At 64.7% G+C, this 13,688-nt stretch overlaps 1 protein-coding gene across 2 annotated transcripts; it reads left to right on the top strand.

Annotated features, from left to right (window-relative positions):
• The first annotated feature begins 234 nt into the window (after positions 1 to 234).
• On the top strand, positions 235 to 8,477 carry NUDT14 (nudix hydrolase 14). Of its 2 annotated transcripts, none has more exons than XM_025392096.1 (5): positions 235 to 423; positions 3,720 to 3,763; positions 4,428 to 4,492; positions 4,684 to 4,921; positions 8,157 to 8,477. In XM_025392096.1, the coding sequence occupies exons 1-5, from the start codon at positions 343 to 345 to the stop codon at positions 8,395 to 8,397; spliced, it is 669 nt and encodes a 222-aa protein (XP_025247881.1). In that variant the 5' UTR covers positions 235 to 342; the 3' UTR covers positions 8,398 to 8,477. The 2 variants fall into 2 exon arrangements, with proteins under 2 accessions (XP_025247881.1, XP_025247882.1); XM_025392097.1 differs by lacking the exon at positions 8,157 to 8,477 and adding an exon at positions 5,480 to 6,110.
• Positions 8,478 to 13,688: the final 5,211 nt, after the last annotated feature.

Below are 13,688 nucleotides of genomic sequence, written 5' to 3'. Positions count from 1 at the left end.
AGAGGTCCCGAGTCCCACCCAAGCACTGTACCCCGGTCCGGCTGGCTCCGTCCGGCGGCCGGGATCGACCCAGCCAGTCCTTCCTCTGCGCGACGCCCACGTGCCTGCGCGGCTCCCCTGGCACGCGGCGACCGGCGCCCCCAGGCGCGCAGCACCCGACAGGTGGCACCTGCGAGCCCCGCCCACCTCGGCCGCCCCGCCCCGCCCCGCCCCGCCCCGCGCACCCACGGAGCATGCTCAGAGCCGCCGTCACGCGCCCGCCCGAAAGCTCCCGTCCTGCCAGGGCGCTGCCCCGGGTTGGTCCCCACTGCGGTCGGGACCCCCGCCTGTCCTGGCGCCGCCATGGACCGCATCGAGGGAGCGTCCGTGGGCCGCTGCGCCGCCTCACCCTACCTGCGGCCGCTCACGCTGCATTACCGCCAGGTGAGCCCGCGTCCCCGCGCCCTCCGCGTCCCCGCCGGCGGCCCAGCCCACGACCCGCGTCCCGCCCACCGCCTTCTGCGCTGCGGGCCCCGCCCCGGAGCCCCGCCCCCGACTCCCGCCGAGCTCCGGGTCGGCCCCTTCTCCGCCCGCCGGATCGCGGGTTCCCCGACCCAGTGAGCCCCCAGGCCGGGGAGGGGCCGCAGGAGGGACATCTGAGGGGACACCACTCATCCTTTCAAGGAAGCATTGCTGGGCCCTATCCTTCCCGTCCCCGGAATCCGACCCTTTTGGCAGTGGGACTCCTTGGTTGCCCTGGGGATCAGGGAAGGCTTCCTGGAAATGGTGGCTCTCATGCTACAACTTGAAGGAGGAGATAGCTGGGCCGAGGAGGAAGGAGCAAGGAGTGCAGAGGGTGGAAGCAGGGAGGTGGGAGAAGGAGCTGAGTGAGAATTTGAGCGAGTCTCAAAGTGGGCTTCCTCTTTGGGGTTTTTTCCAGGGAGGGCACCTCCTTGGAGTCTCCATCTGCCTAAGCTCAGCCTTCCCCACCTCCTAGGGTGTCACATTCTCCCATGCCAGGCCCCGACACGAGGGGCTGTGTTGCCTCACTTGGCACCAGGCACATGGTAGGTTAACAAGGAATATTTTGTTTTCTTTTGTTTTTGAGACAGGGTCTTGCTCTGTCTCCCAGGCTGGAGTGCAGTGGCATGATCACAGCTCACTGTAGCCTCAACCTCCTGGGCTCAAGCGATCCTCCTGCCTTAGTGCCTGCCCCGGTAGCTGGGACCACAGGTGCACACCACCACACCCGGCTGATTTTTAAATTTTTTTGTAGAGACGAGGTCTCACTGCTGCCCAAGCTGGTCTTGAACTCCTGGCCTCAAACTCTTGGCCTCTGAAAGCATGGGGATTACAGGCATGAGGCATATGTGTTGGGTGAAGGAGCTACTGCCATCCTCTTCCCACATCCAGTGGATCACTGAGTCCCAGCCTGTCTTCCTCTAAGCCCAGCCCTGTCCGGTTCGGGCCCCACCTTTTGTTGCATGCCCGCCGGCCCCCAGCAGATCTCCCCTCTGCCAGAGCTCCTGCATGCCATTTAGGCAAAGACTACCCTCCTGGCCACAGTCAGTCCAGCACCCCCAGCCTCTCTTATCAGGTCAGGTGGTCCAGGTCGCCGTGCCCCTCTGCTTGCCTGCCTCCCTCAGGGGGCATCCTGTCCCCCCCATCACATCCAGGATGCTGCCCCTCACCATCCTTGTGAAGCCCTCTTAGCCCCCAGCCTGAGAGAGGCCCTGTGCCCCTCACTTTCCCTGTGGCGGGAGTCCTGTTGGCTCTCCCCAAGGCAAAGCTAAGCTGGTGGTGCTGGCGGGGGGCAGCTGGGATCAGTCGAGGTACAGCAGGTGGGGACATGGGGTCACTGCCCTTTTCCCTGATGGCCACATGGGATGCCTGCTTGTGGCTGCACAGTCCCCACAGGGCTGGGCCTCAGGCAGCAGGTACAGGGCAGCCCAGGCAGGTGCCCTCTGTGGCCCTGGTGGCAGCACTCTCTCCCTCACTTCCTGTGAAGCGCTCAGGGCAGCCCTCGCAGCCTCAGCGGGCAGCCCACTGGCACAGCTCTGCTGAGGGGCTCTGGTAACCAGAGCTGAGCTGGTGTGGGCCGTGGCTGTGGTGGACACGGATGCAGGCTCAGGCCGGGCGGCGTCTTCTCAGGGCCAAGGGACATTGGGTTGGACCTTGGCCGCCACCCAGGGACAGCTGCAGCCCTCAGCTTTTTGCTGCATCCAGCCAGGGGAGGCCTGTGATGTCAGGCAGACCAAAGGCAGGGGACCCCCATGGCTCTGAGGTGATGGGGCTTTGTTTGCACCCAGCCCTGCCCCTCTTTCCCAGGCCTCAGTGGCCTCCCTGAACCTTCCTGCACCTTGACCTGGCTGGATCTAAGGGTCTGACACACTTTTGACCTTGAGCTGAGAGGGTCCTTGAGACCTGCATGGGGTGATGTTACTCAGGGGGAAGCAGTGGTGGGGAGGGGGCATGGGCATAGCAGGCACATGGCAGGCTGTGGGCAGGGGGCTTCCCTGAAGCCTGCCCTGGCTGGGTGGCTGGCTCTGAGGTGGCTGGATGTCAGGCAGGCCTGGGCTCGCCTCCCGGGAGTGGTACCCCACGGCCTCTTGGGCATCCTGACCTGCGCGGGACACTGGCCCTCCCTTCCCTTGGAAATGGGCACTCTCCTCCCAGGACGCCTTTGCCTGCCAGCCAAGCTCAGAGGGCCTCTGTGCCTCTGCCTGCCCAGAATCCCTTCCCTCACTTCCGTCACCTCTTCCAGGAAGTCCTCAGGAAGGCTTCTTCCCTCTTCTGCAGTCCTGGCTGCACTTCCTGTGTCTCTGCCGCTCAGGCTCTGTCCATTTCACAGCCTGGGCAGAGCCCCCAGGGTGGGATGAGCAGCTCACCTGGGCCTCGGAGTGGCAGATGGGCTGAGCTTGCCAGAGATGGGACCCCAGGCCCAGCCCCCAGGATGGGAGTGCATCTCAGAATCCGTCAGTTCCAGCCTCCCCCAGCAGGCCCAGCCCACACACCTGCCCACCCAGGGTGCAGGGGCCTGCCAGGGCGGCGTGCCCAGCGTGTGGAGGGGGAAGGTGGAGGGTGGCCACAGGAGAACAGGACCACAGGGTATGTGGGAGAGCCACGGCCAGAAACTGAGGATGGGAGGGTGGGAGGCGGGGCCCAGCCCGGTCACCATCACAACAGTCACAGAGTCCTGCAGTGCCATCTCCTACCTGGCTGGGGCGCCAACCTGCCCCATCCACTCCTGGTGCTGGCCCCTCCTGCCCTCCTGTCTCCCCCTGTTCAGTGGCCCAAGGAAGCTTCAGCAGGAAAACCTGATCTCTCCTCTGCCTGTGGGGCCCTCCCTGCCCTGCTGTGAGGGGGTCATGCCTGCCTCCCTGAGCCTCCCTGAGCCTCCATGAGCCTTCCTATACTTGGTGACAGTGTGCGTCTCTCTGCAGCCCCTTGTGCCCGGTCTGTGCTGGGCAGTGTTTCATGGGGTGCCTGGACACCTTCCCTGCCTTTTGCCCTGGTCTTCTGCCTCACTCCTAGGGTATTAGGCTGTCCTCGACCTCCCTGCCCCTCCCAGGCTGCTTGCTCCTCTGCCCACGGGAGCTGCAGCTCCTGGGTCCTGTGGGCCCAGGCCATGAGCCGATCTCCCTGGTTTGGAGTGGGTGCGGCGGGTCTGTGGCCTCCTTGGTTCCCCAAGCACCTCTGCCCATCCTGGCACATTGTAACCGCTGATCTGCCTCTTCTAGAACGGTGCCCAGAAGTCCTGGGACTTCATGAAGACGCATGACAGGTGAGAGCCTGGCCCAGCCCGGCCACTGGGGAAGCCCCAGACTGATGTCCACGGGAACACTGGGCCCAGGGGGAAGGGGCCCTCTCCTCCCTGATGTTTCTGTTCCCTGCGGGGCTCCAAAAGTCCCTTCTCTCTGCCCGGCCTCTGGGTTTCCTGTCCCGGAGGGGTCAGCCTGAGGCCTGGGGGCTGAGTCAGGCCTTAGCTCAGGCCACCAGGACCGTGATGGTGGGCAAGTCCTCTCAGGGCAGGGAGAGGTCATCCTGGAGCCTTTGCCCCTAGCATCCAGGGTCTGGGCTGGATGGCGACGTGGGTCGAGGAGTGTGGCTGGTGGGCAGCTGGTCAGTGAGGGCCAAACGTCCTGTCAGTCACCCGGCCGCAGCTGCTAGCACCCTGACCTACTCAGCTGCCCGTGTGTCCTTCCCTGCCCCCTGCCTCCCATCCTGCCAGCTGGAATACAGCAGGTCTGGGTCCTGGCCGGACTGTGACCCTGGAAAGCTCTTGTCCTGCCTGGGCCTCAGCCATCCTATCTGAGCAAGGGGCCTGACCTCCCTGGGCTGCTGGCAAGGAGGTGGGATGGCCATGCTGGGAACAGAAAGGTGGGAGGCAGGGCCCCAAGCAGGGCCAGTGGAGTGCTTCTGTGCTGAGCCCCTCCCACCGTACACAGCGTGACCGTTCTCTTATTCAACTCTTCTCGGAGGAGCCTGGTGTTGGTGAAGCAGTTCCGGCCAGGTGAGGCCAGCTGGGGTGGGAAGGGGATCTGCAGGGTCACCTTCAGGTCCCTGTGGTCCTGAGGGTCTGAATATAGATGTGGGAGGGGGCTCCAGGGGAAGCTGAGGCCCTGTGAGGGGGCCTGGCTGCACGGGTGACTTGGAGGTGGCCACCACGTGGCTGTGAGCATAGTCTGGCTTCCTCCCACGCAGCTGTGTATGCGGGCGAGGTGGAGCGCCACTTCCCAGGGTCCCTAGCAGCTGTAGACCAGGACAGGCCCCGGGAGCTGCAGCCAGCCCTGCCCGGCTCAGCGGGGGTGACAGTTGAGCTGTGTGCCGGCCTTGTGGACCAGCCTGGGCTCTCGCTGGAGGAAGTGGCTTGCAAGGAGGCTTGGGAGGAGTGTGGCTACCACTTGGCCCCGTCTGATCTGCGCCGGGTCGCCACATACTGGTGAGTGGGACCAGGCCCTCAGGTCTGTGGTGTGGCTCAGGAGATGGGAGAGGCTTTCTGGGAGAGGGTGAGGGCCCCGTCCCTGGGAGTGTGCAAGCAGGATGGATTTCTCCTTGTTTTTCAACATGGGATTAGGGGAGGGTTGGACAGAGCGCGCCTTAGATCCTAAGCCAGGCCGGAACCTGGGCTCTTGGGGCTCTCTGGAGCGTCTCAGCCCCATGCCTCCAGCCCGCGGCCCCCAGCCGTGTGGGGCAGGCCGGGTGGCAGCTGCTGCTGACAGGTGCCTCTACTTCCTGTAGGATTAAGACCGGGTGCTGGGGGTGGGGGTGAGTCACAGCTCTGTTCTCAGAGGGTGGCTCAGGAATGAGGGAGAAGCTGTGTCCTGGGCTGGAGAAGGGGTGGCTCCAGCTCTCCTGGGGAAGAGGCACGGCCTGGAGCCTGTGCTTTGGGACGTGACCCCACCAAAGTCGAGGCGCCAACTCCTGCCCCATAAGGCCTGCCAGCTGGGGTTGCCTTCCCAGGACAAGATGTTGGGATGAAGCCCATCCACTTCCCCAGGGACACTACGATGGGCTCCTGACTCCAGCTGAGGTCTTGGGGAAGGAGGAGGGTGTCACAGAGTCCCCCCAGCCCCACCAGCTGAGCACCAGCCTCCACAACCTCCTCCAGAGGCTAGGGCCCACTCCACTGGGAGAAGCACCAGAAGTCTCTGAGCCTGTCAGCCCAGCACATGGGCCACTCAGGGTTGAACCTGCGGCCCTCCCGCCTCAGCAGCCTCAAGGACTTCACCTGGGTGCGTTCCTGCCTGGGTAGGTGGACTCCAAGTTAAAGGCAGCATTTCCACGCTGGGCCAGGCACGGTGACTCACTCCTGTAATCCCAGCACTTTCGGAGGCCAAGGCAGGCGGATCACCTGAGGTCAGGAGTTCGAGACCAGCCTGACCAACATGGAGAAACCCTGTCTCTGCTAAAAATACAAAATTAGCCAGGTGTGCTGGCAGGAGCCTATAATTCCAGCTACTTAGGAGGCTGAGGCAGGAGAATCGCTTGAACCCAGAGGCGGAGGTTGCGGTGAGCCGAGATTGGGCCATCGCACCCTAGCCTGGGCAACAAGAGTGAAACTCCATCTCAGCAAAACAGAATTTCCACGCCGAAGGGTGGACTTGGGTGTGAAGGATGGGCCTTCGTTTTCTGCAGGTGTACACCCCGTGGCCGGCCATGCCCACTGTGCCCCCACCTCCCTGGCCCGTGGTACTGAGCACAGCTGGGAGGCATGGGAGGGGTTGGAGTCCCCTTGGTCCCCCTGGAGGAGGTGGGCCTGGGCAGAATCCGGGCAGAGGGGCTGCACGGCATAGGCTCTCAGGGCAAGTGGTCAAGCAGCCCGGGCCGCGGTGGTTCTACTGGCACAAGCTCTGGGCCACAGCCTGATTGTGAGGGTGCTGGGGAGCCAAGGAGGGCTCTGGGAAGTGGGCATGCTGCTTAGACTTGCATTGTGAAGAGCAGGCCGTGGCTTCAGGGACGCAGGACTGGAGATGCGGCCGACTAGGGGTCAGGGCGTCTGTCTTTGAGGGCCTGATGGGGGGCTGGAGTGACAGCAAAGTTCGCCCACCCTGTGGCAGGGCCCGTGGCTCCTGTGTCTGATTCTGGAGGTGAGCCAGGCCTCTTACCTGCCACTGCAAAGGACAAGGCCCGGGGAGGCAGTCAGCTTGGGGCGTGATGGAGTGAAGTTGGAACGTGCCCTGGGGTGGGGGAGGCATTGCCCAGCCTGGCTGGTAGGTTCCTCTACAGCCCGGGCCAAGGGCCGGGCCTTCTCCTTCACAAGCCAGCGGAAACCGGGGCTGGAAACCCCAGACCCGCCACTTCCCCCAGAGGTGCAGCTGTGGCCGCCACCGGAAATGGGCCATCAGGAAGGGGTCTGCGGGAGGTGAGGGGCTAGAGGGCAAGGAAGCAGCTGGGTAAGGTCAGTCTGGGTTGGGGAGGCCTTGGGGGTGGGGCATGGAAGCCCCCAGTTCTGTTCCCTGCCCATGCATGTTGGGCCCATCTCAGAGGGCGGCCTCCACCCTGCAGGCCTCCGGCTGGCCTCGGTTCATGGTACCCGACAGCCCCTCCTGGGGCGAGCCAGGGCTCCCCCACCCCCTGGTCATCTTCCCAGATGCCCCTCAGTCCCGTTTCTCCCCAGATCCACACCTCGCTTTCCCCGTCCTGTTCCAGAATGCAGCCTGGTCCCTCTGCCATCCTGTCCTCCCAGCCTGTGGTCTCCCTCCACACACGCCAGTCCAGGCACCTTCCCTTGGTGCCTGACCCCTCCTGGCTGCCAGCAGCCCCCTTCTGGCCACTGCCCACTGAGGGAGGGGGCTCCGTCTCACCCCTCCCCAGCCTGGGCCACTGGGCCTGATCCTGGGGACCTCGCTGCCACCCCACCCCACTCTGCCATGCTGCGGGGGGGTCAATGCATGCTGTCCCTAGTTTGAAACTTGTGTCCTGTGGGTTCCTGGTGGGGAACCCTTGTGGGAAGGCCATTCCCAGCCTGCTGGGTTTGTCCCTGCTTCCCAGCCAGCCTGTGTCCCCAGGTATGGGCTGGGGTCTGGCATGGGCCTCTGCAGCCAGCCACAGACTGAGGGGCTCCAGACAACACCGGGAACAGCCTCAGGGCGTCTGTGGTTGGGAGCTGCATACAGGGCTGGGGTCTTCTGCTCAGCCTTGACAGGTGGCAGGCAGGTTGTCAGCCGGATCTGCAATCTCATGGGGGCATGGGGTATCCTTGGCCCACATGGTTATGGCAGAATTCACGTCCTGGTGGCTGGCAACTGGGTCCCACCTCTCTGCTGGCTGTTGGCCCCTCCCAGCATGGCGGTTGCTTCCTCTTCAGGGCCAGCAGGACAGGTCCGAATTTCTCCCTCTCTGGCGTTGAAACACTCTCCGGAGGGCTTCCTGATTGGGCCATGCCTGCCTAGGATGCTCTCCCTTTTGATGAGCTCAAGTCACTGCTTAGGGTCCTTAATCACATCTACAACACCCTCCCCACCTGGCGAGTACAACCTGATCAGGGAAGGGATGCCCTGCTGGTGGAGGGGCCACAGGCGTGCACACCAGGTGGGCATCTGGTGGGAGAGGGCATCCCACAGTCCTGCCTACTGGAGGGCTGGAGGGAGCAGAATAGAGAGGGTGAGTCGGAGGGTGGTAGAAGGGCCAGGGGGCCAGCAGGGCGACTCAGCAGACCCTGTCTCAACCCGTAGGTCTGGAGTGGGACTGACTGGCTCCAGACAGACCATGTTCTACACAGAGGTGACAGACGCCCAGCGTAGTGGTCCAGGTGGGGGCCTGGCAGAGGAAGGTGAGCTCATTGAGGTGGTGCACCTGCCGCTGGAAGGCGCCCAGGCCTTTGCAGACAACCCGGACATCCCGAAGACCCTCGGCGTCATCTTTGGTGTCTCGTGGTTCCTCAGCCAGGTGGCCCCCAACCTGGATCTCCAGTGAGATCCAGGGTTCTAGACAGAGGCCAGTCTTGGCCACTTACCCTACACTCTGCAGACCCAATAAAGGCTTACATAGCTCCAGCCTCTGCCTGCTGGTTCTGAGCTGTGACCAGGGCCTTGGAGAGGACTGGGGAAGGGGCGGGGAGCAGTGACCCTGACCTGAGATGGCCCTCGGGACATGGCGAGCTCTCCTGTAGCAGGAGCAACTGGTGGCAGGCCATGCAAGTGGCTGCTGTGGGGCTGAGGACAGGCCTGGGGATGCCATGGGCAGGGCCAGGCTGTGCCTTCTCTTGGAACTAGGAGGGGTGGGGTCTGGGACTCATGGAGGGTGGCATGGCAGGCCCGGAGGTGGGCCTGCTGGTCACGGGGCTGCAGCGTGAGCTGTACTCACAGGAGTGGTGGCTGAGCCAGTCCTCGGGTGTCGGGATGGGGCAGGCAGCACTGCAGGCTGCTCACTGCAGGGAAAGTGCGCTGCCTGCTCCTGGGGCAAGTGAGCGGTCCCCACCCTGACGAGCTGGGCTAGAGCCACTCCACAGGAGCCTGGAGCCAAAGCTGCCCCATGTCGGGGGCCCCAGTAGCTGTCCATGCACCCCCGACCTTGGAAGTTTTCCAGGGGACCTTCCTCGGCCTGTGGGGTATGCAGAAATGTCTGCAGGCCCCCAGAGGAGGGGGTGGCACACAGGGTGGGGACACAGGGCCAGTGTTCTCCTTGACATGGGCCAGGTTCCTGGTGCTAACCCGATCCTGGTCCCGGAGCACGGCCTCAGCCTGGGCCGCCCAGCACCAGGCTCTACTGGCCCCTGAGCATCTCTGGCCTGTATGCCCTGGCCTTGCCTTTTGACATGTCCTGAGGGTGGGGCTGTGGGAGGTGCGTGCAGCTCAGAGCTGCTTCCCAGGTGCCCACAATGCTTGTGGGGCAGGAACCCCACTGGCCTGGTCTGCTTCCTGGGCCACAGGTGCACAGGAAGGGCTCCACAGCTAAATGGCTGTGTTGGCACTGGTTGTGGGCATTTGAGGGCACTGCTGGGCCATCAGTCTTGGGCAGGATCCTCTCCTGGACATCATTAGGTCCAGGCTCTGGCTCCCAGGAAGGTGGAGAAGGGGACTGTGAGGTGAAGGGAGCCTCAGTACCCTGCAGGGGGGCACCCTGGGTGGGGAGGTGGGGACTGACCCCCTGTTGTCATCCAGCACAGTGCCAGGCAGCCTGGCATTGGAGGCTGTCCTGAGGAGGCTGTGCCTCAGGGGCCCACAAAAGCAGTGCCACCTGTATGCAAATGCTGACTGTGGCGCAGGTGGAACCCTGTGGGCATCAGCAAGGCCAGTGACAGGGCTGCCGCAGAGGGGCTGTCTGGTATGAGGTGTGTGCCTGGGAGAGGCGGTCACGTATGGGTGCGTGGGTCTTGGCCAGCCTCAGCTTCCCTCTACCCAGATGAGGCCGCAGCAGGATGTTCGCAGGACAGGAGCTCTGCCTGACCCACAGCAGCCCTGCTGTGCTGCCCTTACCAGCAGCCTGCCTGGTGACCCCATGAGAGTGCAGCGGGCCCTCCGGGCTGACCGGCAGCGGCTGCCCACTGCCTCAGAGGGACCTCTCGCAGGCACCAGGTGGGTCTGGCCCCCAAAGCACCGAGGGGACAGGTGACAGGGCACCCGGACCTGGGTGCAGTCCAGCCCCTCACTCTGCTCCGCAGCCTGATGGGGTGGGTCAGCAGGCAGCGCTGCTGGGCCTAATGGAGCTGGCATTGATTTCCCAGCACTGGAGAGGGGGTTGTAACCGGAAACTCCCCTCCCTGTCTGCTATATTTAGCACTGCAGGACCCGGCGGAAGCACAGCTTACTCCAGAACCTCGCCGGCTCTGTCCAAACCCCTGGCAGCCTGTCCCCAGCCTGGTCCCCAGGAGTGCCCTATGGGCCCAGAGCCCCTGGCCAGGCTGAGGGGCTGCACCCTTGCCCTCTGCACACAAACTGGGCACTGCCCGCTTCAGAGCACACCCCAGCCCCTCAGAGCACAGCCAAGCCCCTCAGAGTGGGAGCCCTCCAGGCTGGGGGATGGGTGGCTCTGGGAGGCTGGAGGGTGCTGTGGTCCAGCGGGCCGCAGGACAATGACAAGGTCCCTTTCTAGAAGAGACTGGGGAGCTTGGTCTGGTGAGGGTTGGGGCTGGAGCCCTGGTCCCCGCTGGAGCCTCAGCCCCTCACCCAGCAAGGTGCAGCGCCGGGGAGCAAATGCTTTTTGTCAAATCTGTATAAGGGGCAAGAGTTCCCACTGCTGCCTTCTGGGAACTCAAACCAGGGTCCAGCTGCCTGGCATTTTTGGCTCAAGGGCTGCAGAAATTCCTGCAGGAAAGGGACCCCCTCTCCGATGCCTCCTATGTCCCCCTCCTCCCCAAGGGCGGGTGCAGCCACCTTCCTGACCTGGGTCCTCTCGTGGACATCATGAGGTTCAGGTAGTGGCTACCAGAAGGAGACAATGAGAGGGAGCCACCCTGGGCAGGAGGGCAGGGACTGACCCCTTGGTACTGCCCTGATGCTCACCCACCTGCCCTGGGCCACGGATACCCAGGCAGGTCTCACTCCAAAGGACCTGGAGGGAGGCAGTGGGGTCGCCATCCCCCTGCTTGGCAGGATGGGCTGGGCTGTCTACCCTGAGGCTGGGCAGGCCAGTGGGCAGCGCTCCAGGCAGGTTGCAGCCCCTGCCGGGTTGAGCTTGAATCTTGAGATGAGTGCGCATCCCTCACTGGGGCCTCCGCGCTGAGACAGCTCTGAGCTGGGGGCGCCTTGGCTGAAATGCAGATGCTGCGGGAATAAGCCCCACACAAGCCCTCAAAGTTCAGCCGCAGGGCCACTAGCCGCTGCGTGGCCAGCCTCTTCAATCCTTTCCTCCCACAGCTGGCCAAAAGCAGGAAGCTGGGAGCTGGACCAGGGAGGGGAACCTGAAGGGGCTGTTCCCTGGGTTCCCTCCTACGCTGGAATTCCCCCACCTCAGCCCAGCACCATCCCCTCCCCTCACCTGCACCATGGCAGATCCTTGACCTCACCCCTGTGCCTGTCCCCTCCCTACAACCAGGGGTCTTTGTGAAAATGTAGGTCACTGCAGCCCACTCAGCTCAGTTGCTTCGGTGACCCCTGTTGGGTCTTAGCGGGGGGACTCTCACGTCACCACTGGCCTTGGGTTGTAGTCAGGACCCTTACCAGGGTACCGCTCCTGTGGCTCCAGGGCCTTGACACATGCTGTTCTCAGCTCCTGGCCTGGCTGACCTGTGCCCGTCCACCCTCTGGCGGTCCCCTATGCCAGATTCTGCATTACTTGTTTAAGTCCTCTGTCCGCTCCTGGGCCGGGAGCTCCTGAGGGTGTGCAGGGATGGAGTCTCCCTTGTTCACCACTTAGCCGAGTGCCCAGCAGAGGCACCCAGCACCCCCTCCCCCACCATAGTGGGGCAGTGGGCATAGGTGGGGATGGAGCCCTGGGCCTCTGGAGCCGGGCAGGGGGCTCCTCTGTCCTGGGGTTTCCTTCTCTCGAGGACCTGAGTACCTGCCCCCAGGCCAAAGCACAGGAGGGGTGGCATCTCCACAGGGAGCCCCTCCCCCCGTAGGCGGTAATCACTGCCCACATACCTGAAGGCGGCAACTGGAAGGCTCTGAACACAGCTTGGATTCTCTTATTTGGTGGGGGTCTCTGTGCCTCATCCTGGCTTGTGTCTTAATCCCCACGAAGCCTACCCGCTACTAGGTTTGGGGTGGGCATTCTGAGTAAGCAGAGCCAGCTGAGGCGGGCATGGGGGCGCTCTGACCCACCCCTTTAGGGACCTTCAGCTGAGCCTGCGGCCTGGATCCTGGAGGGGCTGCTAAATAGGGATGAGGCAGGCAGACCCTGCATATGGGGTGTTCACAGGCCCTGTGCCTCCAAAGCTCTCTTCTTTCAGCCCTCAGCCCCAGCCCCATGGTGGCAGTGACTTGCTCCAGGCTGGGGGGCTACACTGTCACCCAGCTCCGGGCACAGGACAGATTTGCCAGAGGAGCTAGGGGGAGAGAAGGCAGCTCGGTTATCACGGGGATGGGTTGAGGACCCCTCTGGTCCATGTGGGGATCTTGAACCACCAAGGTGACCCCTAGCCTTGGAAAGGACCGCGCTCAGTGGTGGAGAGGCAAGGTGCCCTTAGTATTGACCCTGTGGCGGAGCCTCGAGGTCACCCAGGGAGAGGGCAAGGAAGTGACTGCAGAGGATAGGATGTAGAAGCCTGGTGACCAGGGCAGCAGGGGGAGGCCTCTCCTGGGGTAGCCTTCAGGCTGAGCTTGGGGGGCGAGAGGCGGGAAACGGGGAATGTGGCCTGAGCACTTCCTGAGGGCATGGCCTGGCGACCCGAAGCCAGCGCCGAGCTGAGCAGTCTGCACCCTGGAGCATTTGTTGACTGGCTGCATGACCGGCGCGCCTCGCAGAGGGGAAGGCAGGGGTGTCGGAGGGGCGCAGCGCCCCCTGCAGCCGGCGTGGAGGCGGCAGGAGCGGAGCGGAGCCGGGGAGATTCCCGGAGGAGCTGGGGGGCGCGCAGTAGGGGCTGGGCACGGCTCTGGCCCCAGGGCCGCGCCACCCCGCGTGGGGGCCGAGCCCTGATCACAGCAGGAGGCGGCATCTCCTCTGGGACTGCGAGGAGCGCGGCGGTGGCGCACTGATGGGAGGGGACCACACGGCAACCTCGGGGCGCCCCACCCCCGGTTTCTGACACCCGGCGGGAGCCCAGGCGGAGGAAGGGAGGCCGCTTTGCGGCGCCGGCGCCCGCCTCGCCGATTCACGCGGAGGTGTGAGCGGGGCCCCAGCGGCCCGCACTGACCCCAGGGCCCCGTGCCCCCGCCGCCCGGGCGCCCTGGGAGGCGCGCGCCAGGCCGGGGCGCTGGCAGGCGACGCCCTCCGCCGCCTTTAAAGCCTGGGGCGCCCCCGGACCCCCCCGGCCCCACCCCGCAGCGCGGCCCCGCCCCCTCATGCATATGCAGGTACGCGGGTGACGAATGGGCGAGCGAGCTGTCAGTCTCGTTCCGAACTTGTTGGCTGCGGTGCCGGGAGCGCGGGCGCGCAGAGCCGAGGCCGGGACCCGCTGCCTTCACCGTCGCCTCCGTCGCCGCCGGGTGGGAGCCGGACCGGGCAGCCGGAGCGCGGCCGCCAGCGAGCCAGGGCTGCCGCCGCCCCTGCACGCCCGCCGCCCAGACCCGCGCGCCGCGGCGCTGCGCTCGACCCCGCCCGCGCCGCCGCTGCCTCTGCCGCTGCCGCTGCCTCTGCGGGCGCTCGGAGGGCGGGCGGGCGCTAGG

Source organism: Theropithecus gelada, chromosome 7b (genome assembly GCF_003255815.1).
Source record: "Theropithecus gelada isolate Dixy chromosome 7b, Tgel_1.0, whole genome shotgun sequence".
NCBI lineage: Eukaryota > Metazoa > Chordata > Mammalia > Primates > Cercopithecidae > Theropithecus > Theropithecus gelada.
Note: the sequence above shows the minus strand (reverse complement) of the source record. Positions and strands in the feature narration are given on the sequence as shown.

What these genes read in the sequence shown, in the direction of transcription:
- NUDT14 (XM_025392096.1), top strand. Translation starts at nt 343, where the DNA reads ATGGACCGCATCGAGGGAGCGTCCGTGGGCCGCTGCGCCGCCTCACCC. An exon ending in TCACGCTGCATTACCGCCAG is followed by an intron (nt 424 to 3,719) that starts GTGAGCCCGCGT and finishes TGCCTCTTCTAG; the next exon opens with AACGGTGCCCAGAAGTCCTG. An exon ending in CGCCGGGTCGCCACATACTG is followed by an intron (nt 4,922 to 8,156) that starts GTGAGTGGGACC and finishes CTCAACCCGTAG; the next exon opens with GTCTGGAGTGGGACTGACTG.